This window comes from Nycticebus coucang, chromosome 1, assembly GCF_027406575.1.
Source record: "Nycticebus coucang isolate mNycCou1 chromosome 1, mNycCou1.pri, whole genome shotgun sequence".
NCBI lineage: Eukaryota > Metazoa > Chordata > Mammalia > Primates > Lorisidae > Nycticebus > Nycticebus coucang.
The window spans coordinates 7,848,678-7,874,348 of record NC_069780.1 but is presented as its reverse complement, the minus strand read 5'-3'; the positions used below and the strand labels follow the sequence as shown (position 1 = coordinate 7,874,348).

The 25,671-nt window shown below is 38.9% G+C and overlaps 1 protein-coding gene across 2 annotated transcripts in view; it reads right to left on the bottom strand.

The window, feature by feature from the left end:
* The window catches only part of MRPL1 (mitochondrial ribosomal protein L1), an 83,350-nt gene extending 63,247 nt beyond the window's left edge, over nt 1-20,103 (bottom strand). The window contains exons 1-6 of one of the 2 annotated variants that reach the window (XM_053590434.1): nt 20,017-20,103; nt 15,218-15,329; nt 7,444-7,702; nt 5,637-5,720; nt 4,636-4,707; nt 1,466-1,577 (exon numbers count right to left, since the gene is read on the bottom strand). In XM_053590434.1, coding sequence (XP_053446409.1) covers nt 1,466-1,577; nt 4,636-4,707; nt 5,637-5,720; nt 7,444-7,702; nt 15,218-15,329; nt 20,017-20,047 — 670 coding nt within the window. In that variant the 5' untranslated portion in view covers nt 20,048-20,103. Of the gene's footprint in view, nt 1-1,465; nt 1,578-4,635; nt 4,708-5,636; nt 5,721-7,443; nt 7,703-15,217; nt 15,330-19,736; nt 19,794-20,016 lie in introns of those variants that run through there. The other variant, XM_053590526.1, reaches the window with a different exon arrangement.
* Nucleotides 20,104-25,671: the final 5,568 nt, after the last annotated feature.

The window sequence follows — 25,671 nt, the reverse complement described above, 5'->3', positions numbered from 1 at the left end:
CCCAAATGTGTCCATCAGATACCACTTATTAGGAAAGGTCGCTAGACTTAAAAATCTCAGCATTGTTTGATTCTTCCCTTGTTCGCCCTGAAGCTCACCATTCCTAAATACTTCGCTGCAAAGTCTTAGTATCTCTGACATTTGTCTTCTTCACTCCAGTCCCCTTATGAAGGCCTCAGTTTAAATGTCACCTTCATCACTCTCTTGTAATTCCATACTGATCTCCCTGCCTCTAGTTTTAATTCATACCAATACATCTTGCAAACTCTTGCCAAATTAAAGTTCTAAAAAACAGATGTCACTCCCCAGTCCATGCCTATTAGCCCATCATTCAAAGTCCTTCTCAATATGGCATCAATCTACCTTTCCAACATCATTTCCCATTATTCTCTTCTGTTTCAATAGGGGGGTACCATTCCCTATAGCCAAAGAGAACTAATTGATTTTTCTTGTACTTGGCCTGTAATTTCTGACTTATTCTAATGACTAGTACATTCCTCATACTCAAAATATTCCCCTTACTCGATTCATCCAATTAAAGTCACCTCATTTATTTTTAAAGGTCAGCTCCTTTATGATGCCTTTTCTGATTTCCCACCTGTATGTAAACTCCTTCCCCAATGAACACTCACAGCATCTTGTGAATTTATTATATAATATTTCACACTTGATAACATGGCTGTTCATATAGCAACCTTTTCTCTCTATGCATTTTCTTAAAGGGAAAACATCTAAAGGAGAAAATACACTAAGGGAAAATACCTGCAGAGTCATGCACACAGTCAGCATTCTTATACATATTGAATGTTTAAATAAATAAGAATATGTATTAATTGATAAAGAAGTACAAAAGTTAATAAAATATACCTTGTAGATAATACAGTCTACTAATTTGGAGCTAGAATATAATTTAAATGTAAAGAACCATTATTACAAAGTAACTAGCTTTTCAAATTATATTGGATCAAATCCACATGTTCTTATATAAAATGAAACTCAAATCAGGATATATATATATTAGATATAGATATAGATATAGATATATATTACACACACAGATACAGGGTGTCCATAAAGTTCATATGCAATTTAAAATAGTTGACTATGTATTTGTGGGTGTGTATATATATTTTTTCTCTGTGTGTGTGTGAGACAAGAGTCTTACTCGGTTGCTCAGGCTAGAATGCAGTGGCCTTAGCCTAGCTTACAGCAACCTCAAATTCCTAAGCTCAAGGGATCCTCCTGCCTCAGCCTCCCGAGTAGCTGGGACTACAGGCGCCCACCACTCACTCTTGCTCAGGCTGCCCACCCGCCTCGGCCTCCCAGAGAATAGGCATGAACCACTATGCCCAGCCCAGGACTTACTATTTTCAATATTGATTCTACATAAATATTAACAACTCACTGAACAAAGTTATGAAGAAAGTTGTTGATTGTATATTGAAATAATAAAAAAAATTCTCACTTCGACTAAGCTTTGGAAATCTTTTTTTCAGTTTCTTCCTTAATGGGTGAAGCTCAGGCATTATTTCTGGGACAGCTACATAAAAGTCTACATGAATTTCATCATCCAAAATCTGAAAATGAGGAAAGAAAAATGAAGATAATTTTAATTAGATGAAAAGCTTTATCCCTCTGAGAATAAAGGAGAATGTAGTCATTCCCTTATAATTCAGAAAACAGACATTAAGCACAATTATTTTCTTCAAACACAAAGATCATATGAATGCATTTACCAATTATGAAAACCATCAGAAGCAAAACATTTTCTTTTGTTTTCTTTTAAACTCAGCTATATCCATTTTGTTAAAAAAAAAAGTACTTAATGGTTTTAGTTGTTCCATGAAGTTGTGCTTGGCAAAAGTGCTATAAACTAGAACATAAAACTGCTATGTACATGGCTCATACAATCCCACAAAACTGAATTTGTATGTCCCTAAACTGAAGAAACCTATTAAAGCTAAATAGTTTGCAGTAGGACACATGTGAAATTAATAACCACTAGCTGCCAAACTCATTAGCAAGCAGTAGCTTCCTAAATTTAGAGCATCAAGAGAACTGAACCTATAATTATTTTCACAAAGAACTAGAACTTAAATTCCCCTTGTCACCAATAACTAAAAATAAAAGAGGGGGGGAGTGATCAAAGACAAATTCATGTAGAGTTTATTATCCACATTCTATTTCCATTCTCAGAGCAAAGGGATTAATACTCATATTTAATTTTCAGAAAACATATTTAATTCAGGCAAGCACCCAAAATAATTATTATATTACCATGATATACTTAAAATTTGTATTGATTATAAAATAAAGCAACCTTTTAGAATGATACCGTCTTGGCAACAAATATTTCACCAATAATTTTTTTTGCATGAATGTGCCATTCAAAGCCTTGATTTGGGGCTACAGAGTGAACCCTAAAAACTGAACTGCAGCAAAATTAAGTAGTGATTATGGAATTTTATGTTCTTGTTACTGTCCCTTCCTTTTACAAACCCTTTACTCCCCAAATAACATAGCACGCTCTCCTCAACAGTAACAGTTACATCACATGAGCACTTCTCATGCGCCAAGTATTCTGCTACGTATTCTACCTGGTTTAGTGCACCCAGTCTTCACAAGGCCCTATGACAGGGGTCTTCAAACTTTTTAAAGAGGGTTGCCAGTTCACTGTCCCTCAGACTGTTGGAGGGCCGGACTATAGTTTAAAAAAAAAAACTATGAACAAATTCCTATGCACACTGCACTTATCTTATTTTGAAGTAAAAAACAAAACGGGAACAAATACAATCACACCGCCTCATGTGGCCCGCGGGCTGTAGTTTGAGGACCCCTGCCCTATGAAGTATTGATACTGACCACACATTACAGACAAGGAAACTGAGGGCTCAAGGAGGAATGGTCAGCCTGTGCACTCAGATGTGGAGCCAGAAGCCAGAATCCCCACCCAAATTCACAGTACTCTGAAGGTAGGACAAAATAACAAGTACTGTTGTATATCCCCACGGATGAGCTCAGTTAAAAGTTCCTCAGATGAAAATATGAATATGAGACAAGGATACATTTTTTTTTTTGAGACAGAGCCTCAAGCTTTCACCCTGGGTAGAGCGCCGTGGCATTACCGCTCACAGCAATCTCCAACTCCTGGGCTCAAGTGATTCTCCTGCCTCCGCCTCCCAAGTAGCTGGAATTACAAGCAGTCGCCACAACGCCCAGCTATTTTTTGGTTGCAGCCGTCATTGTTGTTTGGCGGGCCAGGGCTGGATTCAAACCCGTCAACTCAGGTGTATGTGGCTGGCACCTTAGCTGCTTGAACCACAGAGGCACTAAGCCAAGGATAAATTTTCAAGCCACTTTTTTTTTTTTTAGAGACAGTCTCACTTTATTGTCCTCAGTAGAGTGCCGTGGCATCTCCAACTCCTGGGCTTAGGTGATTCTCTTGCCTCAGCCTCCCATGTAGCTGGGACTACAGGTACCTGCCAGAATGCTGGCTATTTTTTGTTGCAGTTAGGCCAGGGCCAGGTTCGAACCTGCCACCCTCAGGATATGGGGCTGGCACCCTACCCACTGAGCCACAGGCGCTGCCCAAGCCACTTTTACTTTTCTCCCTCCCCACTCCAAAAATTCCATAAAGCAAATGATTATATTTAGAAAAGAAGTTTTCAAAGAGTATTAGGAAAATCTTTTGTATTTTCAAAAATAGTTCCATGCCTCTTTTCCCAATCTCTTAAAAAAATTTTTTGTTCTTCTTTTCAAACAGGCTCCACAAGTTCTTTGTTATTTTCTGAAAGCAGGCTACATAATAACTTCTATTTTTTTTTTTTTTTTTTTTTTTGAGAGAGAGTGAGTCTCACTTTGTCACCCTCGGTAGAGTGCCGTGATATCACAACTCATAGCAACCTCCAACTCTTGGGCTTAGGTGATTCTCTTGCTTCAGCCTCCCAAGTAGCTGAGTTGATAGGCACCCGCCATAACACCTGCCTATTTTTTGTTTCAGTTGTCACTGCTGTTTTAGCTGGCTGAGACCAGGTTCAAACCTGCCACCCTCGGTATGTGGGGCCGGCACCCTACCCACTGAGCCACAGGTGCCACCCCATAATGACTTCTCATTGCTCTGCTGAGCCTATGCCACTCTGAACTGACTAGGGGTAAAAGTTAAGAGGAACCAAAAGCACCAGATTATACAGGTCACATACCATACTTTGTTAACTGCTAAGTAAATCATACTTTCCTTCTAAGAAGCAAAGTAAATATTTGAACTTTAAAATATCAATAGACATATCATTGTGTGCCACCTTTTCATTTTAAATCTCTCATTCAAAACCAGAGTCATATTTCCCTTTCTAGTCTCCCCCAAAACTCTCATAGACAAAAAGAAAAAAATTATATCAAGTATAAAGTAAAAAAAAAATCAATATACAAAAAAATATATATCAAGTATAATCAATATCAGACTGCCTGGATAGTTTAGTCTTAGCATGATTTAAAATTATAAAAGGTAGGAAAACTTTTTAAGTCCTAATAAGTATCATGAGATATGAGCCCAGTGGTTACGTCCCTCATGTAATAAACCAATGGATGGCAAAGATAAGAGAAGGATCTCTATACTTAATGAAAATAAAAACACTGTACCTTTTGAATCAGATCAGTTCCTCCTGCAAAAGCAGCTCCATTTTCTTCTGCTATTTTAACCTCTTCTGCATTCTACCAAAACACAATAGTTTTTAATTTAAAACATATTCCATCTACTTTCAAGTATTTTGTGAGAAATAATATCACAGTTCAAAATAAAAATTGTGGTTTTTAATTTTAACTGAAAATACATCAACATCAAATGCTTCAAAATACAACATTCAAAACAAATTTAGTTTGTCAGGGATTATAAAACAAATTCATAATCATGTTATAAGCAGACATTTATAATACAAAAGAATGACAAAGAGCTGTACTCTTACATCTGCAATCTACTTGGCTTTTTGACTTTTCAGACTAGATATTTGTAAAAGTTGTAGTTTCTGAGGCACAAAGCACTGAGTGGCCCTGCTGCTTTACAATAATCCTGCTGATGTTCAGGGAGGGAAGTTAGAGCAGGAATGAGTTAACAGGATAAATCCTAGACTTCCCTTTGGTGTCGTGGGAGAAATAGTGTGATGGGCTAGTAATGATGAAATTAACGTTCTAAGCTCTTTCTCACACTAGTGACATAACTTTAAATAAATAATCTAAGTGCTTTGAGCTCCAAATGGAGAAAATAAGACTAGATTTTCTCTATTTATTCAGTGGTTCTCATCACTGATTGTGATTTCTACAAAAAATTAATATAAATAGTTAACAAAAGTTAGTGGTGCCTATATCTTAATGGGTAGGGCGCTGGCTACGTACGCTAGGGCTGCTGGGTTCCAACCCAGCCAGGGCCTGCTAAAACAACAATGACAACTGCAACAAAAAAATAGCCAGGCACTGTGGCAGGCGCCTGTGGTCCTGGGTACTTGGGAGGCTGAGGCAAGGGAATTACTTAAGCCCAAGAGTCTGAGGTTGCTGTAAGCTGTGATGCCACAGCATTCTACCCAGCATGACAGCTTGAGTCTCTATCTCAGAAAAAAAAAAAAAAAAAGTTAACAAAAGTTACTCACCCCTGTAAATACAGCAACTTTATTGATTTCTGAAGAGAATGGGTATGGTAACCTAACAACACTGGCAAATGGTTCCACTTTTTTCTAAATAAACAACAGGGGGGAAATAATTATGAAAATTTCATTGTGTGTATAGCTCTCATATTCTATCAAAATTAGAACTAACAAGTTTTAGTGTTTTAATTCTACCATATAAGAATACAGCTTATATGCCTAGTAGATCATCCCCAATTACCATCATTGGCTCTTAAACAATCAGGACTATAAACCCTAAATCTAAGACCACCAAGACTAAATAGCTCTTCTGAGTGGGTCTATTTTGAAACAACCTGGACCACCACCACTTTCGGATTTATTTGGAAAGTCAACTGAAGAATCCCAAAAAACAATGGCATGCATCTGAGGCAGTCTAATATAGGCATAGACTCTATGGGGTCTCAGAAAAAAATAATCCATTCCATGATCGTAGCTAGGGACCTAATGAGAATGGAGCCTCAGAACTCTCAGACTTCACATGGAAACAAGTTCTAGGCCCTCCATAGCTTTGGAGTAGGCTTAAGGTTTGGAAGAAAGAGAAGAGGGAGTGTCCCTTCACAAAACTGAAAGACTAATATTTTTAGAAAAACTTTATTTTGAGTAGAGACGTCCTCCTGGGGATTTCTTTTCAGATAAGTAGGCACAAATTCTTAAGCACACTTTATACAAGGCTAGTTCACAATTCACATGAACTTAGTTATGGACTGGCATTCCATTGCCTTGAACGTGTCTCAACCAGTTTTAGTAAATTTTTCAATGGGGAGCAATCACGATAATAGCATCCCCTGCTGAACACTGGCTTGTTGTACAAGCAACTCTATAAAGAACAAAAAGTGCCTTAGGAAGACAATAGTTATCTTTCCAATGCCATGTGTTTACAAGTGGCTTCCACACATGATAAAATGAAGCTTGTGGACCTATAAGACCTTGTGATCAACTACATTAACAGTCCATTGAGAACGTGATCATTTTGAATACCACAACATTTTTAAAATAAAAGAACAGTAATACCATAATACAAAATAAAAATTGTAACATGACTGGTAATAAACTATTTCTAATAAATGGGAACCAAGAAAGACCTTTTAGCAAGTCACTTCACTTTCTATGCCTCAGCTTCCTCTTCTAAGATTATAGAATTAAGTGAGCAAATGCATGCAGTACAGCATTATGATGGTACGCAAAAACAAGAGGGTGGGACTCTAGTCTGTATCTGACTCTAGAACCTATGCTTTTAAGCACTACTGTGTCCCCATAAGGGTAGAGAGGCTCTGAATGAAGCAAAAGAGTTGTACAAGCAACTCTATAAAGAACAAAAAAAAAAATGCCTTAGGAAGACAATAGTTTATAAGTGGCTTGAACTCCATTCATGAAAATTTACTCTTAACCTAGGACTCTCAGGAAGACATCTGAAGGCCATGAGCTAATCCAAAGCCTCATTTACAGAGAAGAAACATGCCACCCAGGCAGCTTACATCATTTTCCAAAATTATAGTAATGCCTCAATTAATTTAAATAATACTTTTGTTGAAATTTATACTAGTGATACTTTAAGGAAATAGGAGATATATATTCAACAACTCTCCACAGGATTTTCAAAATGACATTTTACATTTGGAAAATTAAAAAAACAAACATTCTTCATACTAACATATAGAAAGAACATGAGACTTTCTAAAAATTATGGGAGGCAATAATTTTAAAAATTAGGAAACACTAATTCATATTGTCACTGTTCACAAATAAACTTATTTTAACTGAGTCTACATACCTTCTTTCCCAGTGCCATATCCAATGTCAAATCAAGATAAACACCTTGCCTTGGATTAGTAAAGTCAAGAATTTGAAATTTCTTAAGTAAGGGAATCGCTTTCTCCACGTCATATATCTGCCTTGGGTATAACCGTTTTAAATACACATCATCCTCAGGTTCCTCTTCCATGTAAGAGTATGACTTTATTTTTTCTATGTCGTCTTTTGTTTTGTCTTGTGCTTTGTCTTTACCACCTTTTTTTGTTTTCTTTGCGGGCCTTCAAAAAAGATAAATTCAAGATGAATTATATGTATTCTGAAACTTTTTAAAGTTAATATACATAAAGCAGAGAAAAAAATTAAAAATTTTAATTCAAAAGCACGGATTCCTATGTAGTGTTTCTAATTCAACAACTATCACGTGAACTTTTGTATGGTTTGCAGTCATGAATAAGTTGAATAAGGCACCGAAGCTGATACAGTGTTGTAAGTACTACGAAAAAATTACTAGCGCCTTACAGAAAACACACTCAACTCAATGTAGGAGGCAAGGGAAAAGTTCTCAAAGAAATAAGCTCAAAGTCAATTCTTAAAGGATAAAGAACAGTTAGCTTAGGTATACCCAAAAAGAAGTGAAAATGTGTCCATATAAAAACTTGCATACAATTGTTCATAGAAGCATTATTCATAATAGCCAAAAAGTAGAAACAACCTAAATGTCCATTAAGTGATGAATGGATACATAAAATGTGGTGTACCATACAGTGAATATTAATCAGCAATAAAGAAGTGATATACTGGTACATGCTACAACATACATAAACCCAAAGTGACAGAAGCCATTCATGGGGCCAGGGGCAGTGGCTCACGCCTATAATCCCAGCACTCTGGGAGGCCAAGGCAAGTGGACTGCCTGAGCTCAGAGGTTCGAGACAAGCCTGAGCTAGAGCAAGACTCTGTCTAAAAATAGCCAGGCCAAGATGGGCAAATCTATGGAAACTAAAATAAATTTAGTAGTTATCTAGAGCTGAGAGGAGGTTGGGGGAATAGGGAGTGATAGCTAAAGGGCATAGGGTTTTCCAGGAGGACAACAAAAATTTCTAAAATCGATTTGCCACAGTTTGCTAAAATAAAAGGGAAGAAGGCAGCAAGAGTGGAAGACAAGGTTGGAAAATCTGAATCACAGAGGCCTTTTCTGGAGGCAATTAAGTAACATCTGTATTACAGGTAGAGTGTCCTGGCTGCAATAGAAGGGATAAATCTAAAGGAAGCTGAATTGGAGACAATTAAGAGACTATTCCCTCTCTTTCTTCTCAAGAAGATATGACAGCCTAAAGCAGAGCAGCGAGGGAAATAAGCCTAGGAAAGATGAGAGGTGAGAGAAACATTTACAGGGTAAACACTGAAGATATGGCCAGGAGAAAGAAGAGACTCCAAAAGGCATTTTAGGTTCTGTCTCAACTGACTAGAAATGAAGACAGCCAAACAGGTGCCCGGTGGGGGAGGCAGTCATAGAGACAAGCTCAGTTTGGAGTATACAGAGTTTGCATGTGGGGCAGATTGTGTCACTGGTCTCAATTCTTCACCCCTTCCTTCTCCATTCAGCCCCTCTGCTAAGTGACTATAGTTCCTCCCAGTAAAGGGGTACAGCATGTTTCCCAGACCCTTGATTGGGCCAACTGACTAGTCTTGGCTGACGGAATAAAGCAGAAGCAACAGTTTCCCTATTCCAAGCTTAGACCATAAGAAGTTTCATCTGTTACCACTTTCGTGTTTGTATTCCTGACATTTTCATTAGAGGAACATGCCTAGGCCAGCCCAAAGGTAGGAGGATAAGAGAAAAGTAGAACAGAGCTGCCTCCACAAAGCCCCAGGCTGCATTAGATAATTCTCGGCTAAACTCACCCAATCTTGTAAGTCCAGCCAGGGTCACCAGAGACACCCACCTGAACCCAGCCTATGTAGCTGAGCCACAGCTGTGCAGGTCATGATAAGTACCTGTGAATAGTTTGTTACAGCAAAAGCTAACAAGGTGCTTACATAATATCTAAGAAAAAACATTCAACAGGTAATTGTAGTTCACAGTTTAAAGCTAAGGAAAAAAAGACAAATACAGGTAATGTAATTTTTCTCATCATTAATTCGAATCGTATCTGTAATCTTAAAATCACAAAAGTTTAAAATCAGTAAAATATTAACAATATTCTGGAAAGATATTTGAGTTTTGAGGTAAGTAGAATAATGGCCCCCAAAGAAATATCTTAATCCCAGGACCTGTGAATAGATTACCTTGCATGGCAAAAAGGACTGCAGATGTGATTAAGGTTAAAGACCTCAAAATAGAGAGATTATCCCTAGATTATCTACATGGGACCAATCTAATCACATAAATCCTTAAAACTGAGAGCATTCCCCTTTCTCAGCTGCATCAGAGACGGAGAAATCACACTGGAGAAATGTGAGCAACGCTGCTGCTGCTCTGAAGGTGGAGGAAGGGAGGAGCCACAAGCCAAGTACACAGGAACCCCTGAAGCTGAGAAAGGCAAGGAGACATTACCCTACATCCTCCAGAAAAGAACTGCCAACACCTCGATTTCAGCCCAGGGAAACCTATGCCATACTGCTGACCTACAGAACTGTGAAATACAAAATTTGTGTTGTTTAAGCTTCAAAGTTTATGGTAATTTTTTGTGACAGCAACAAAAAATAAATATAGGGTCCTAAAAATTAATGTGAAAGAAATGGATGACACTAGAACAAATTTCTTGAAAAGGATCAAAAACCAATCCAATGTATAATTCCACTCTCACTTTTAGCACTTAATAAATCCTTATTACCACCACTAATAATAGTATCCTCCCAGCTAACGAGCAATTCCACAGAACAGCAGATAATGATAACGTTAATTCTTAATGGGGTGCAGGTGTCCTTCTGGACTGCTGACAAGTTTAAGCCAGTGCCAAAGTGGATGGATGCAACACATAGCAATAGCTACGTTGGAAGGACTCCACAAATACTGCAACCTTCCAAACTGGAGAAACCACATTTTTACTTTATATTTAGCAAAGAAGCAGAGAAGCCAGAAGAAGGAAGAGCCTGGAGAGCCCATCTTAGGAATAAACTCTCCTTCTCAAAGTAAACATGTCCTCGCTATAGCCTCCCAACATCACATAAATGCACATTTCACTACTAAGTTTGCAATCACAGTTGAATCTGTACATTGATTTTGCAATTAATATAAAATTCTCAGGTGCTGAAATACAATGTTTTAAAATTAATAGCAAAACCCAACAAAAGTCTGATACATAAAGAGGCTGAGTTGGGTATATAGCAATTTATTTATATTTGAAACTTGTTTCACAAAATATTTGAAGTGGTTTGGTGAAAATACTTGTAAAAACAAAAAAGTATAACATCCTTGTAACACAGATCAAACAGAACTCTCAGGAAAATGCATTGTTTGGGGGGAAAAAAACACTGCAACTGAACAAACTTCAATAATAAATAATCTCACTGACCTGCAGCCTTTTTTCCATGGCCCTCCACAAAACATCTATCTTTATTCACAAGAATCACATTCAAAAGAACTCTGTTGTTCACATAATTATGTCAGCTGTATCAGGAGAGCTTAAATACTGTGATTCTCAGAGAATAAAATAAATCACACTAGGAAGATTTGGGAGATGTTGGAGGAGAAACACCTGGCAGTCTGAACAGAATTCAGCTGCAGTTACCTGGGTAACTAAACCTCACAGATTAAATGCGTAATGAGAGACTGTACTCAAGTAATAACTTTCTCCCTAACTCCAAAAACATGAAAGAAAAAATAATTCCACAGTCATACCCAGTAAAACAAGATTTTAAAAAATCAGTGCTATAAAGCTCACTTAAAGACCTTTGAAAATCTGTGACCCCTCAAGAGACCAATCCAAGTCCTTCTAAGGCTAAAGAATCCTTTACATTGAGCAATCTGGGGGCTGTAAATCATACAACCTCTGTCAAACTAATGAAACTACAGAGAAAATGCCTCAGAGATATATTAATGGATGGAAATGTCTGGAATCCTTCTCAGTGTAATCAAATGAATGAATTCACCAACATCTCTGATGCTGGGTTATTCTTTAACTTTTAAATTAAATGCACAAGTTCTGCTTCCACACAAAATATAAATGTAAATGCTGGAAAGACCATTAACAATGAGAAGGAGCTGGATAAAATCAGAGCTTTTCATGAACCCATTACAGAGCTGAGATGCTTGCAACCAAGTATCCTGAAATTCATAGAGTGGGTCCCCTACCCCAGGCAGCTGAGCTCCCTGTGTTAGAACATGAGAGGACGGCAAACAAGAAACAGTCAGCTGAAATGTTAGGACCCTGGGACACCCAGGCACACCAGGAGTTCACACACAATTCACACACTCTCCTGCACCTCCTACCAGGTGCTCCCAGGAAAGACTGCAGCAGGGCAGGAGACTAAAAAGCTTCCCCAGAGAGCACTGGCAAGGAGGAAAAGACACGGTAAGCACCCGTTGTGTCTGGTGGAAACAAAAGAAGAAAATATCCCCACAAAGACTACTATCCCGGGGAGCTGGGCAAGAAACAGTCCTGAGCCCAGTATCCTATATCAATCCAGCTAGGGAAGGGCCAGGACACTACCCCATAACACCTGCAACAGAGACACAGTACCGTGGGCAAAAGGAAAGGGACAGCAATGCGGAAAAAACTCGTCCCCAAGGTCCAGTCACGCTGAGCCTACTTAAGACTAAGGCCGGATGGAGACAAGAGGGCCCTTTCCACCTCCCACCCCCTACCCCCTGCCTGGCAGGCACTGACAAGTAACAGCAGCCCCTGCTAGGGGAGGGGTGCCAGTACAGAGAGTGACCCCCTCTGCCGCAGCTGCACAGGACAGCAGCAAGCTGGACAGGGAGCAGGGACACAGATAAACACCCCTCAGCAACCCAGCCCCCACCCTGAGTACAAGGTAACTGCACAGAAATTTGAAGCTGGTGGTAACCATGGCAACGACAAAACCAAAACCTAGCTAAACCCCTGACTAGACTGACTCTATGTTGTGACGATGAAGAGGCGAGTTCAGTCAGTTCCTACCATTCTACATAGGATGTCCCGTGTTCAATAAAAAACTCTGGGATACACAAAGAAGAAAAAAGAACAAACAAACAAAATCAGACTCAGATCGCCCAGTGGCCTTTTCTTTTTTTTTTTTTTGGCCGGGGCTGGGTTTGAACCCGCCACCTCTGGCTTATGGGACCGGCGCCCTACTCCTTGAGCCACAGGCGCCGCCTCAGTGGCCTTTTCTTTTTAACCATGGTCTGCAACTGGCAAATAGAGGACACACGTGACACATGGGAAGGGGAGATCCACAGTGACCAAGAGGACACGCGTGACACACGGGGAGATGCACAGTGACCAAGAGGACACGCGTGACACACGGGAAGGGGAGATCCACAGTGACCAAGACAAGAGGAGCCTGCACACGCCCCCTGCCCCACCTCACATCCTGATTTTTTAAGAAACCAGCCATGAAGAAAACTGTTTTAGTATTTATAGTTAGTACATTAAAAAACATTAAAAAATTTAGCTGTACATCAGAAAATAAATATACAACTAAAGTTATGAAACTATGTCATCAAGCTACTAAAAAACTTACTGTCAGACCTAAAAAAATCGTCTGCTTATAAATGTTCATAATTTTTTTAAAGTATACACATTTCTTTCCTTTTTTTAGACAGAATCTCACTTTGTTGCCCCTGGTAGAATACTGTTGCGTCACAGCTCACAGCAACCTCAAACTCCTGGGCTCAAGTAATTCTCTTGCCTCAGACTCCCAAGTAGCTGGAACTACAGGTGCCTGCCACAATGCCCGACTCTATTTTTGTTGTAGTTGTCATTGTTTAGCAGGCCCGGGCCAGGTTTCAACCCACCAGCCCTGGTGTATGTGGCCAGCGCCCTACCCACTGAGCTACAGGCACCAAGCCGAGTATGCATGTTTCTTGTACTATGCTTTTTAAGTTGGCAAGAAGTATTTTTAAAAAGTTGAATATTCTACTTTTAGAGTAGAATCTGGGGAAGATATAAAATAAAAAGATTTCTACAGAATAAATGAAAACATTTAAAGATAAAATATTCTCAAAATTATTAATACCCTTAATAAATACTTTCACAAAGCAGAAAGAAAATGACAAACAGCCCAACAGAAAAATAGGCAAAGACACAAATCAGAAATACAGTGAAGAAAAGACTGATGCTATCCAGAGCTGGCAGTAATGTGCAAAACTGGGCACTCTTCAGTCACCACTGGGTGGGGATATGAACTGGTACAAGCAGTATTCCTCCAACTTCTCCACCACAAAAAAGACTGCAGGCACTTTTACAATCAAAGGAAGCTTCCTTTCTTGTTACATTTCTGCCACAGCCCTACTAATCCTACATTCAAGCCACGTCAAACTGCACTTACATCCATACCATGTGCCTTCGTTCCCATGCACCACTGAAATGCCTCACCCAACTCCCCTGCAGAATTCTGTCTTCCAAGACCCTGCTCAAACACTTCTTGTCCTACTCTTCTGGGTAGAATTAATGAAACTTTCACCTGTCATCCCATAGCACTTGATCCATTCCTCTAATGTAACAGTTGAAACATTATAGTGAAGTTCCACCACAGACGTGTGCTAATTTATAACAAAGAACTCCTACTCATCAAGAACAAAACACAGAAATAGGACATAAGCATAAAATTCACTGTAAAAACAAATGGCTCTTAAACATATGAAGACATATACAAACTTAATAATAATAAAATATAAATTAAAACCATAATGATACCATTTATTATCTGTTGAACTGGCAAAGATCAAAAAATTTGACGATACTATATATGAGGAAAATAGTCTAATAATACTTGCTGGCCAATAAATTGGCGAGATATCCATGAAGGCAATTTGGTATTATCTATCAAAATTATAAATGCACACGTCTTTTCACCCAACAATTCTATTTGCTGGAGTTTATACAACAAATACATTCATCACATTTGACATGATGAATGTATTTGTTGTATAAACAAATGTGCATGACTATCACTGGAGGATCAGCTGTAATAGCAAAGGACTGAAAAGATGAATGTGCATCAGTAAGGAACGGCTACGTAAATTATGGTACATTCACACAACGAAATATACTTACAATGACTAGATAGCACCAGATGAAACAATTCCCAAGATATACTGTTAATATGAAAACAATAGTATGGGTAATTCTATAACACTTTTTCTATAAAAATAACCTAAGAGGAAAAACTATAATTTAAAGAGCAAAATGAACCACATAAATACACACATTCAAACACATACAGTACACCTTAATTAAAATTCATTAACTGTAACAGTGGGTTCTATCCTCAAAAGGCAGTGATAGCACACTAGAAAAAGCTTAGATTCTGGAACTAAACTCCTTGGATTCAAATCCAAGCTCCAACACTTACTCTTTGACTTTGGGCTAGTTATATAACCTATTAGAATCATACTTCTCCTTTCTATAAAATGAATTTAACAACAATAGCTTCCTAATAAGGTTGCAATGCGGATTAAGTCAGTTACTGAATATTAGTGTTCAATAAATCATTAAGTAGTATTGTAACGTCTTATTTTTCCTTTAGGACTATAAGGTCAAAGCACTAGAAATTACTTTTGTCCCTATGAGTCTTTATGCAACATTGCTTTTTAAACAAATTTTTAAGTGACATGAAATAAAATAATAACTTAAAAAAATACTTACTTTGTAGAAGCAGCAAAATGTCTGTTGGGCCCCAGAATGTTTACAGAACAAGGATAAAGAGATGTCTGACAAACCATCTTAGAAAAACAATGCCTTTGATGATGTATCAAAACTTGAAAGGAAGAAAATATAAAATATTAACATTAAATAATTCTTATAGTCATAATTTTTACATTCTAAATATCAGTTTTTTCAAAACAAAAGCATTCACTATTTTGATTCTTAACTATACCTTACAAAATGTAATAATGGGCTGGGCATAGTGGCTCATATTGGTAATCCTAGCACTCTGGGAGGCAGAGGAAGAGAGTATTCCTTGAGCTCAGGAGCTGAAGGTTGCAATGAGCTACAATTTGCCCTTGCACTCTAGTCTGGGTGATGGGAGGAGAAGCCATCTCTTTAAAAAAAGCCACACACCTAACAACTCCATTTCATCTCTAATCTTCCAAACTGAAGTACGAGATAATCACCAAAACTGAATTCTGGCAACACACAGGAATGACAAATGAGAGAGTATTAAACTATTTGTCCCTAGGAATTCTTTGGAGGCAGAAAAGCCACAATGGGGATAAAACAGCTAGGAAGAAAAAGGTAAAGTAAAAAAAAAAAAAAAAAAAAAAATCCAGTTCCTGTCCTCCAGAATCTCAAATTTAGTGTCCTTTGCTGGTACACAACAGCCTAGGAGAAGGTCCTCCACATTTTTAAAGAACACAACTACCTATCTTGAAAAGTCACACATGGTAAAGGAAGGAACCAGCAATTATCCATTCACAACTTGGCAAACACTTCCAAACAACACTAATTATACTAAATAAGAAACCAGCAACCTTAGAGGACCCTAAAATAATTCTTTTGGTGAAACAAACAAAAATCTCTTGAACACACCAATTGCAACTTGCTATTAAAAAATCAACTACTAACGTTTAGAATCCACAGTCGAGACAACCAGAAATTAAAATCAACAGAAGTCTATCATACTGCTACAGCCTAAAAGAAACCAAATTACAAAAATACCACTATTTAAGTACAGCTAGACCATAATATCTATTTTTTTTAATCTACATTTTCAACACTCTGGAATCAATTTGCCTATCTGTATTACTTTATCTCCTTTAATACATTTCTTCTCTCCACACTCTAAGCAGACAACTTCACTTGCTACTTTGGAGAAAATAAGTCTCAGAAGGTCCTGAACTACTTATGAACCTACCTAAATTTGCACTCATCCTCAAAAGCCACACACACCCCCTTGGTAATGAGAAAAAAACTGCCCCAGCTCCTGTGCTAGTTAATTCTCTTATAATTGATACTGAAACACTAGAGCTTCTCAGGGATCAATCCTAAACTGTCTTCTCACCTCACTCTGTAATCTTCCTTCTTCCTAGAAGATCTTATCCACCTAATCCTTGCCTTGTAGGGGCACTACAACCACCATAGTACAGGCCATGCTCATCTACCACCTGGATTATTGTTCTACCTTCTACTTCTGGCCTCTCCTTTTCTTTTCTGCCTATTCTTAGTAAAGATCATTTAAAAATGAAAATCTCATCCTGCCCTTAAAAACCTTTGGAGCAAAGGTTTCACTTGGCTCTGTGAACAAAGACAATTCTGAGCAAGGTACTTCAAGAGCTACTTCTAACCTCTCTAGTGAGCTTCATCCCATACCACTCTCCCTCACACTCACTGTGCTTCCAACACCCCACTGCTTTCAGTTACTTGAACATTTCCCCACTTTAAGCTCCCCCTTCACACAGTTAATTCATGGTAATCCAGCCATTTTGGGGGTACTCCACATACACATTACTTCTTCAAAATATTCCCTAAAGACTCACAATGGATTATGTATCTCATATACACTCTTAGAGTGTGTATCTTCTGCTTTTCCTTCACAGCACTTAAGAAAATTGTAATTAATAATTATCCAATTAATCTTTGCTTCTTAAAAGATGGTAAACCACGGGCAGGAATAATGTATAGCTTCATCACCATTACATCCTTAACACCTAGCACAGTGTTTAGCAAGTGGAAACTCAATAAACATCTGTTGAATGAAGGGAACTTGAACAAAAGAGCAAAAACTGGATTCAAACTATTTTAAGTATTATCTATTACAGCACATAGAAGGGGAGGCATTTTTTTGATGCTCCACCTCTTCATTCATTCATTGTTAAAGAAAACAATGAATGAGCCTCCACTGCTTTCAGCATTTAGGACACATCAATGAACAGAACAGATGAACATCCCTATCCTCATGGAGCTTACATTCTAGTAGGGGGAAGAAAATATCAATAAACACAATATTGGGGGATGGAGGACTACAGTATAAAAGGGATTGAGTCGGGGAAAAACAGTTTGCAATTTCAAGTAAGGTATTTAAGACAGGCCTTGTTACAAAGATGACATTTAGAATAAAGATTTGAAAAAAAAAAAAAAGAGAAAATTAGCCATGCAAATATGTAGAAAAAGTGTTCCAAGCCAAAGATCCCAAGGCAGGAGCGTTCTTGGTGTGTTTAAGAAACAAGGAGTCCAGAGTGGTGGGAGCAGAACAGAGTGAGGGAGGACAGTTGGAGAAGAAGACAGAGAGGTGAGTGGTGGGTGAAAACAGGCATCAGATGATGTGGAAGACTGAAGGCCAGCGCTGTTCCATAGAATGATCTGAGCCATGTGTGTAATTTTAAATTTTCTAATAGACTCAGTAAAAAAGGTAAAAAAGAAATAGTGAAATTAGAAATAAAATATATTTTATTATAGCATATACTCCAAAATATTCTCATTTCATTATCAATGTAAAAATACTATTGAGATATTTTACATTTGTTTTAGTACTAAGCACTCAAAATACAATACGCATTGAACACAATTCGAATTAGCCACATCTGAAGTGCTCAATAGTGGCTAAAAAAATGGACAGTATAACTATAGGCCATTCTAGGGAATCTGGATTTAGAAAAATGGAAAGGCTTTGCCGAGTTCTAAGCAAAGGAGTAATATGATTTAAGTTCTTAAAGGTCTAATTTCACTACTTACTGACAACAAACTATAGAGAAATACAGGTGAGTGATAGTATGCTAACAGCCATCAAGGTAGTTACAGTAGTGAGATGTCAGTATCTATATTTATTTTGAGGGAAAACCCAACTGAATTTGCCAACTAGTTAATGTAAAGTGTGAAAAAATGAGAAGTCCCTGCCCGTTGGGAGGTCAAGGTATGAGGAGCACTTTGATCCCAGGAGAGACCAGCCTAAGCAACACAGGATGAACCCATTCTACAAAAAATAAAAATTAGCCAGGTGTGATGGTTCATGCCTATCAACTCAGCCACTTGAGAGGCTGAACATACAGGAGTTTGAGCTTACGGTGAGCTATGATAACACTGCACTCTAGCCAGGAAACAGAGTAAGACCCTGTCTCAAATTTTTAAAAAAAGGGACGGACTCAAGGATATTCTGAGATTCTGGCCTGGACATCTGAAAGGATGGAGTTACCACCAAATTTGATAAGAAGGACTGCAGGTTATGCTAATGAGTTTGATTTGAAATAATTGCAAGGTGCTGATAAACTACCCAAGCGGAGACTGAGAATGCTCAGAAGAGTATTAGAATCTGAAGTTCAGGAGACAGGTACCAACTGCAGATATAAATTCAACAGCCCAAAAGGTGAATTTAGATACAGAACAGGTAAGAATGAAGGACAGAATCCTAGCTCCTGGGACACTCCAAGGAAGGAGACTGGGGAAAGGAGGAGGAACCAGACCAGTAATGTGAGAAGAAATGACAGATGAAACAGGAAGAAAATTAAGAGAGTGAAGTATCCTGGAAGCCACAAGAAGAAATAATATTCAGTTCTCTTTTTGGTTTCTTTGGTTTTGTCTCTTGTGATTTCTGTCATGAAAGACACATGAAGATGTATGCCATCCATCTATTTTCAGTAACAATATCCATTTTGTTTTGCTCCCTTAGTCATCAAGGTCTGTTCTGATCTCTCAGCATCCCTAACGTCTGAGCAACAACTATTCCAAGTAAAGGATGCTGGTCTTAACACTGAGCTTTCCTTTCAGAAGCACAAAGAGAAAACTATGATGCAATGTTGAAAACAAATATCACTGGCATAGGAGTGCAGTCCTTCTGCCACTTAACAGGCTAGATACGAATTTGTTCACATACCTAACAGGATCAGTTTCTGCCTCTGTAAAATGGGGGTGATACTGCTGCCTCATCCTAAACCTAACTTAAATAACATAATAGACCGTTGTACTTCAAAAACACAACAAAACCGAAAACGCATTGAGCAAGAGCTGTCATTCTAGCTAACAAACTGGACTTTTACTAACTGCTGAAAAGAAGTGCTACACAGAAGTACTACAGAATCAGCCCCCAAATGATAAAAGTTGATCCAAATTAGACAACATCTAAAAATTTAAGAACTGGAATTGCCTGCAACGATGTGATTCAGAAAGTATCAACAGCACTTTGAAAACTGTTACAGACGAAAGCAACTCAAATATACTACCTTTTTCTTACCAGGACTCACTTCACATATCAAACGCCAGCCCACACCCCAGTATCGGGAAGAGAACCTTCGCCTCGCCTTCTCCACAGGTGGCTGGAGAGTGTTAATGTACAGACCCCAGGCACCCCACTCTCAGGGTGGACGGTTCCAGAATGAAGTGAAGTCACTTTTAAGGTCGCTTTTAAGTAGTAATGACCCTCTGGAGAACCTAAAACTCGGAAAGAGCACGAGCTACTTCGAGCCCCCAGAACAGACCTGGCTTGCACCCCGCCAGACAAAACCCCGTCTTACCCCTACCAAAGCACCCAAAGGCAGCCGCCATCCTGACCACTCCGGATGGTGTTCGCGAAATTGATCCTACGTTTCATCGCGGAAGAACTGTTTGAAGGTTCCGTAGTAGAACTGAGGCCGGGGGAAGGGATTAGGAGTAGCAAAAGGAACTGGGCGGGGATGCGAACGGGCTCCGCTGCCCGCGTGGCGGTGCGACTGTCAGCCTTCCGCGCCGTCCGCGGAGCGTTTCGTGGTTCCTGCCAGACAGCTTGACCACCTCCAGGAAAAACGATCCTGCTGGCAATGCCGTAATTATTTTATTCTCTTCTTTTTTCTTTTCCTTCTTCTTCCTTCTCTCACAGGCGTACTCAAAACGATGATTTTAACAGATTCTAAGAGTACCTACTACCCAGCCTGAAATCGTAACAAACAGAAACCCCGAGGAAGCTACCGGCTTGCAACGCCACCTTTCAGTCCTTGTGACGACTTTTAAAAAATTCGCCGGGCTCTTCGCCACCACCGGGCGGGAGTGGGCGTGGGAGTGTCCCACTAACAAACGTTCCTTTTAATTCAACGCGACATCAACCGTACTTTAACACAAAATATTACGTTAATGTGCTTTACATTTTCTCCCTGATGACAAGCGGTGCCATTACGATCAATTGACTAATAATAACACTTGACATTTTCATAACACAACTAGTTTGAAATGGAAGATGTGGATGTGGAACCTAACCAAAGGTTCTTCTCAGTGTTCTTTCCATTACGTCACAGCTGTTGGTGCGGTTTGTCTAAAATCTGATCGCCGATTATATTGCTTCTCAGTTTAAATAAAACTCTCCCCCGATAAGCACTGAAGCTAGCTTCTGATTGCTGCCTACCGCCCCACCTACAAACCCTAAACCCCTGCCAACATCCCCCCAAAAAACACACAGACACACGTGGTGACTTTTGTTCATCCTGTCCCCTTTGCTTGGAAGATCTTGTAGCATCACCTAGGTAACTGTCCTTTTTCTTCTTCTTTTTTTTTTTTTTTTAAGATTTCAGGTCAGACATTTACTGGTAGATGAAGCCTCCCTCACTTCCCAGGTTGAGTTATGGTCACCTCTTTCTGGCTTTGTACAGTACCCAGGACTGGTATCTGGTTTTGTTTGTTTCCAGGAGTTTTGAGATACTATTCACATGCCATACAATTGCCCACTCTATATTGTACAATTCAATAGTTTTAGTGAATTCACAGAGTTGTGCAATCATCACTGTATCTTTTTCCCACCAGTCTGAGCTTTTGGTAGGCAGAAGTCATGTCTTAGTCATTTTTGTAACCTCAGCAGATACTACAGTACCAGGCCTATAAAAAACTCAATAAATGTTTGTTCATGAAGATGAAGATTATCAGTCCTGGGTACTGTACAAAGCCAGAAAGAGGTGACCATAACTCAATGAATTAGTGACTCCATTAAAATGGCAAGCCTACAAAATTACTATGCTTCCATGAAGTTACCCACAGGAAGATGGACTAGATCAAGATAGGTATTTCCCAGATGCTTTATTTCATATTTATATGTAATGTTCATCTACATGAAAAATAAGATTTCTAACTTATTGCCTTGTCTTGTCAATACCTAAGCAGTTACTGCAAAGCTTCCATAACCATTCGCAATGTTATGAAAGAAAATTCAAAGAACTTGAATTTACCTTTATAATTTTCCTTCCCTTTCTCCCTCCCTCCCAACTTCCCTTCTTTTCACAAATATGTCAGTGCCTACCATGTGTCATGCAGTATACTTGGCTATATAGAGATTTAAAAAAAAAACTAATTCAATTTGAGATTAAATGACAGAACTGGGGCAAGCTCACCTCACCCATTTCAGACAAAATAAACCCCCAAATTAGAGGTGCTGGTCCTAACACTCTACAGCCTTTCCTTTTCTTCAGTGGGGCCAGTTGGGCCTCATCTGTGGACGCTTTTATGTCTCTTGTTTTCACCTGAGGATTTAAATATCTAATATTGGGACTCACATAACATGTTAAGCAATGTCCTGCATGGGTACAGCTTACCTGATGGCCCACTCTAATCACCAGAACTTAATGACGTTAGTCAAGCAAGGTCCAGAGTCCACTCGTCTTTAACAATACATAAAGACATTCTTTAGCTTGAGATGTAAAAACTACAAAAGAACTTTATAAAAACTACAAAATCCGGGTGGCGCCTGTGGCTCAGTCAGTAAGGCGCCGGTTCCATATACTGAGGGTGGCGGGTTCAAACCCGGCCCCGGCTGAACTGCAACCAAAAAACAGCCGGGCGTTGTGGCAGGCGCCTGTAGTCCCAGCTACTCTGGAGGCTGAGGCAAGAGAATCGCTTAAGCCCAGGAGTTGGAGGTTGCTGTGAGCTGTATGATGCCATGGCACTCTACCAAGGGCCATAAAGTGAAACTCTGTCTCTAAAAAAAAAAAAAAAACTACAAAATCCATGCTCTGAAATGGGAACTCCAGACTTCTAAATATTTAATACATAAGGAGTTTCTCCTCATTGAAGAGAGGCAATAGAGCATTTTGTTTAAGTGGCTTTACTGCTGCCTGGGTTTGACTCCCAGTACAGTAGAACCTCTGTAAGCTGACCACCCAAGGGACTGTAACAAACTAGTCAACATATGGAGGTGGTCAACATAAGGAACTAGGCCTACTGTACTGATACATACATGTAGTGCATGTCTGCTCTATAAAAACTAGGTCAACTTAAGGAGGTGGTCAATGTAGGGAGGTGGTCAGCTATGGAGGTTCTACTGTATCATCACTTTCTAGTTGTATAATCTGGAGCAAATTTCTGTACCTCTCTGAGCCTCAGTTTCCTCATCTGTGATATGGAGCTAAAAATGAAATAATTTACTGAGGTACTTACCAAGGTACCTGGAACAGAGTAAGCACTTAATTATTAAGTTTTAAATGCCATTATTAAGAAACTGGTGAGAGCTCTTAGCCAGGAAGGCAAAATGCATAAGCTGTTCTAGTACCCCTCCTTCCAATACCTGCTTATTTCTTAATATGATCCATGTTGTTCTTATTCCCATATGTGCCTGAATGTCACTTTCTTTATATCAGAACATTTATTAGTATTTGCAGAACGTCTTTAGGCTGTGCTTATACACCTTCTCAAAGTTCACTTTAAAATGCAACTTTTCCCAGTCAACTTCTAGGAAGGTTTATACTCTCCAGGAGTCTTGGCAGAATGCCAGCTGCTGGCCTGCTTGGCTAACTTCCCTGGGAAAATTTTCTAAATATTTGCCTAGCCCTGTAGTCTGCTTGATCTGTGTTCTCTGCCTTCTTCAGCCATCTTCCAGGTAAGCTGGAAACTTCTTTGCAAGAAGAGTCACTTCCCATGTGAGGTTCAAGTTGAAAATGGATTCTCTTATTAGGACGAAAACAAGGTACTACTTGATCAAACTAAAAAGCTGCTGCACAGCCAAGAACACAGTAAGTAAAGCAAGACAGCCCTCAGAATGGGAGAAGCTATTTGCAGGTTATGTCTCCAACAAAAATTTAATAACCAGAATCCACAGAGAACTCAAACGTATTAGTAAGAAAAGAACAAGTGATCGCATTGCAGGCTGGGCAAGGGACTTGAAGAGAAATGTCTCTGAAGAAGACAGGCTCACGGCCTACAGACACATGAAAAAATGCTCATCATCCTTAATCATCAGAGAAATGCAAATCAAAACTAATTTGAAATATCATCTAACTCCAGTAAGATTAGCCCACATCACAAAATCACAAAATCCCAAAACCAGAGATGTTGGCATGGATGTGGAGAAAAGGGAACACTTCTACACTGCTGGTGGGAATGCAAAGTAATACGTTCCTTTTAGAAAGATGTCTGGAGAACACTTAGAGATCTAAAAATAGACCTGCCATTCAGGCCTACAATTCCTTTACTAGGTATATATCCAGACGACCAAAAATCACATTATAACAAAGATATTTGTACCAGAATGTTGATTGTAGCCCAATTCATAATTGTTAGGTCATGGAAGAAGCCCAAGTGCCCATCGACCCACAAATGGATTAATAAATTGTGGTATATGTACACCATGGAATATTATGCAGCCTTAAGAAAGATGGAGACTTTACCTCTTTCATGTTTACATGGATGGAGCTGGAACATATTCTTCTTAGCAAAGTATCTCAAGAATGGAAAAAAAGTATCCAATGTACTCAGCCCTACTATGAAACTAATTTATAGCTTTCATATGAAAGCAATAACCCAATTATAGTCCAAGAATATGGGGAAAGGGGAAAGGGAGGGGAGGGGTGAGGGGAGGATGGGTGGAGGGAGGGTAATTGGTGGGACCACACCTATGGTGCATCTGACAAGGGTACATGTGAAATTTACTAAATGTAGAATATAAATGTGTTAACACAGTAACTAAGAAAATGCCATGAAGACTATGTTAACCAGTTTAATGAAAATATTTCAAATTGTATATTGTACCAGCACATTGTACCCCATGATTGCATTAATGTACACAGCTATGATTTAATTTAAAACAAAAAAAAAGGTACTCCAAGACATTTCCTATCTCATTTGCCTAGCCCCATAGTCTGCTTGATCTGTGTTCTCTGCCTTCTCCAGCCATCTTCCAGGTGAGCTGGAAACTTCTTTGCAAGAAGAGTCACTTCCCATATGGGGTTCAAGTTGAAAATGGATTCTCTTATTAAGACAAAAACAAGGTACTCCAAGACATTTCCTATTTCAGTAGTATGCATCAGAATCACCCAGTTCATTAAATTCATATTGCCTGGCCCCATCCCCAGAGCTTCTGATCCAGTAAGCCTGGAGCAGGAGCCTGTGGGTTTGCATTTATAAGTTGTCAAGTGATGCTAATATGCTGGCCCAGAGACCACACTTTGAAAGCTACTTTGTATGTAACCATCAAACATTTGTATCTATACTTAACATTAACTAACATTAGCATTAAAACAACTTAACAAATTTTATGCCCAATATAACATAGGCTATAAACATTCCTCAAGTAGTGTGTCTCTAGAACTAGAATCTACCCACTCTTATCTTCTCTCCCTCTGCATGGAAACTGCTATTCCATGCCTGAGTTTCAGCTCCAAAACTGTCTAGCTGTCAGCTAGGAGATTTTCCAGTGCCAGTCTGCCTGCCTGTCTGGATTTTAAGCATTGCTAACTCCTAGATTGCCTTGTGCTTACTTCAGAATTAGATTATTTTTTCACAAAGAAATATGACTATCTAGAATAGTTGGTTTTTAGTCACAAAGTTGAAAGTTTGTAAGAGACAGACTGGAATTCATTCTGTCGTATCTTTATACAAGGCCAGACAATTAAGTTCACAAACATTCTAGAAAAAATGCTACATACCTCATTACTGAATATCATTACAGTCACCTGATGGCCAAGGGGCCACCTTGGAAGGTGACTGTAGTGATATTCACCAGTGAGGTATGCAATACTTTTTCTGGGATGAGTTCACGAACTTAATTGACCTCACAGGACAGCTTTCTGTCCAAAAACCACCTAAGAGAATGTCTTAATTACAGATTGAACTGGGAATTTTAAAACTGTCCAGTGCTATGCTGATGCAAGTTTAACAACTGATTCTGGAGTTCACAAGAAATGAACTTGTGCCATACGCTAATTTCCACAGTATAAATA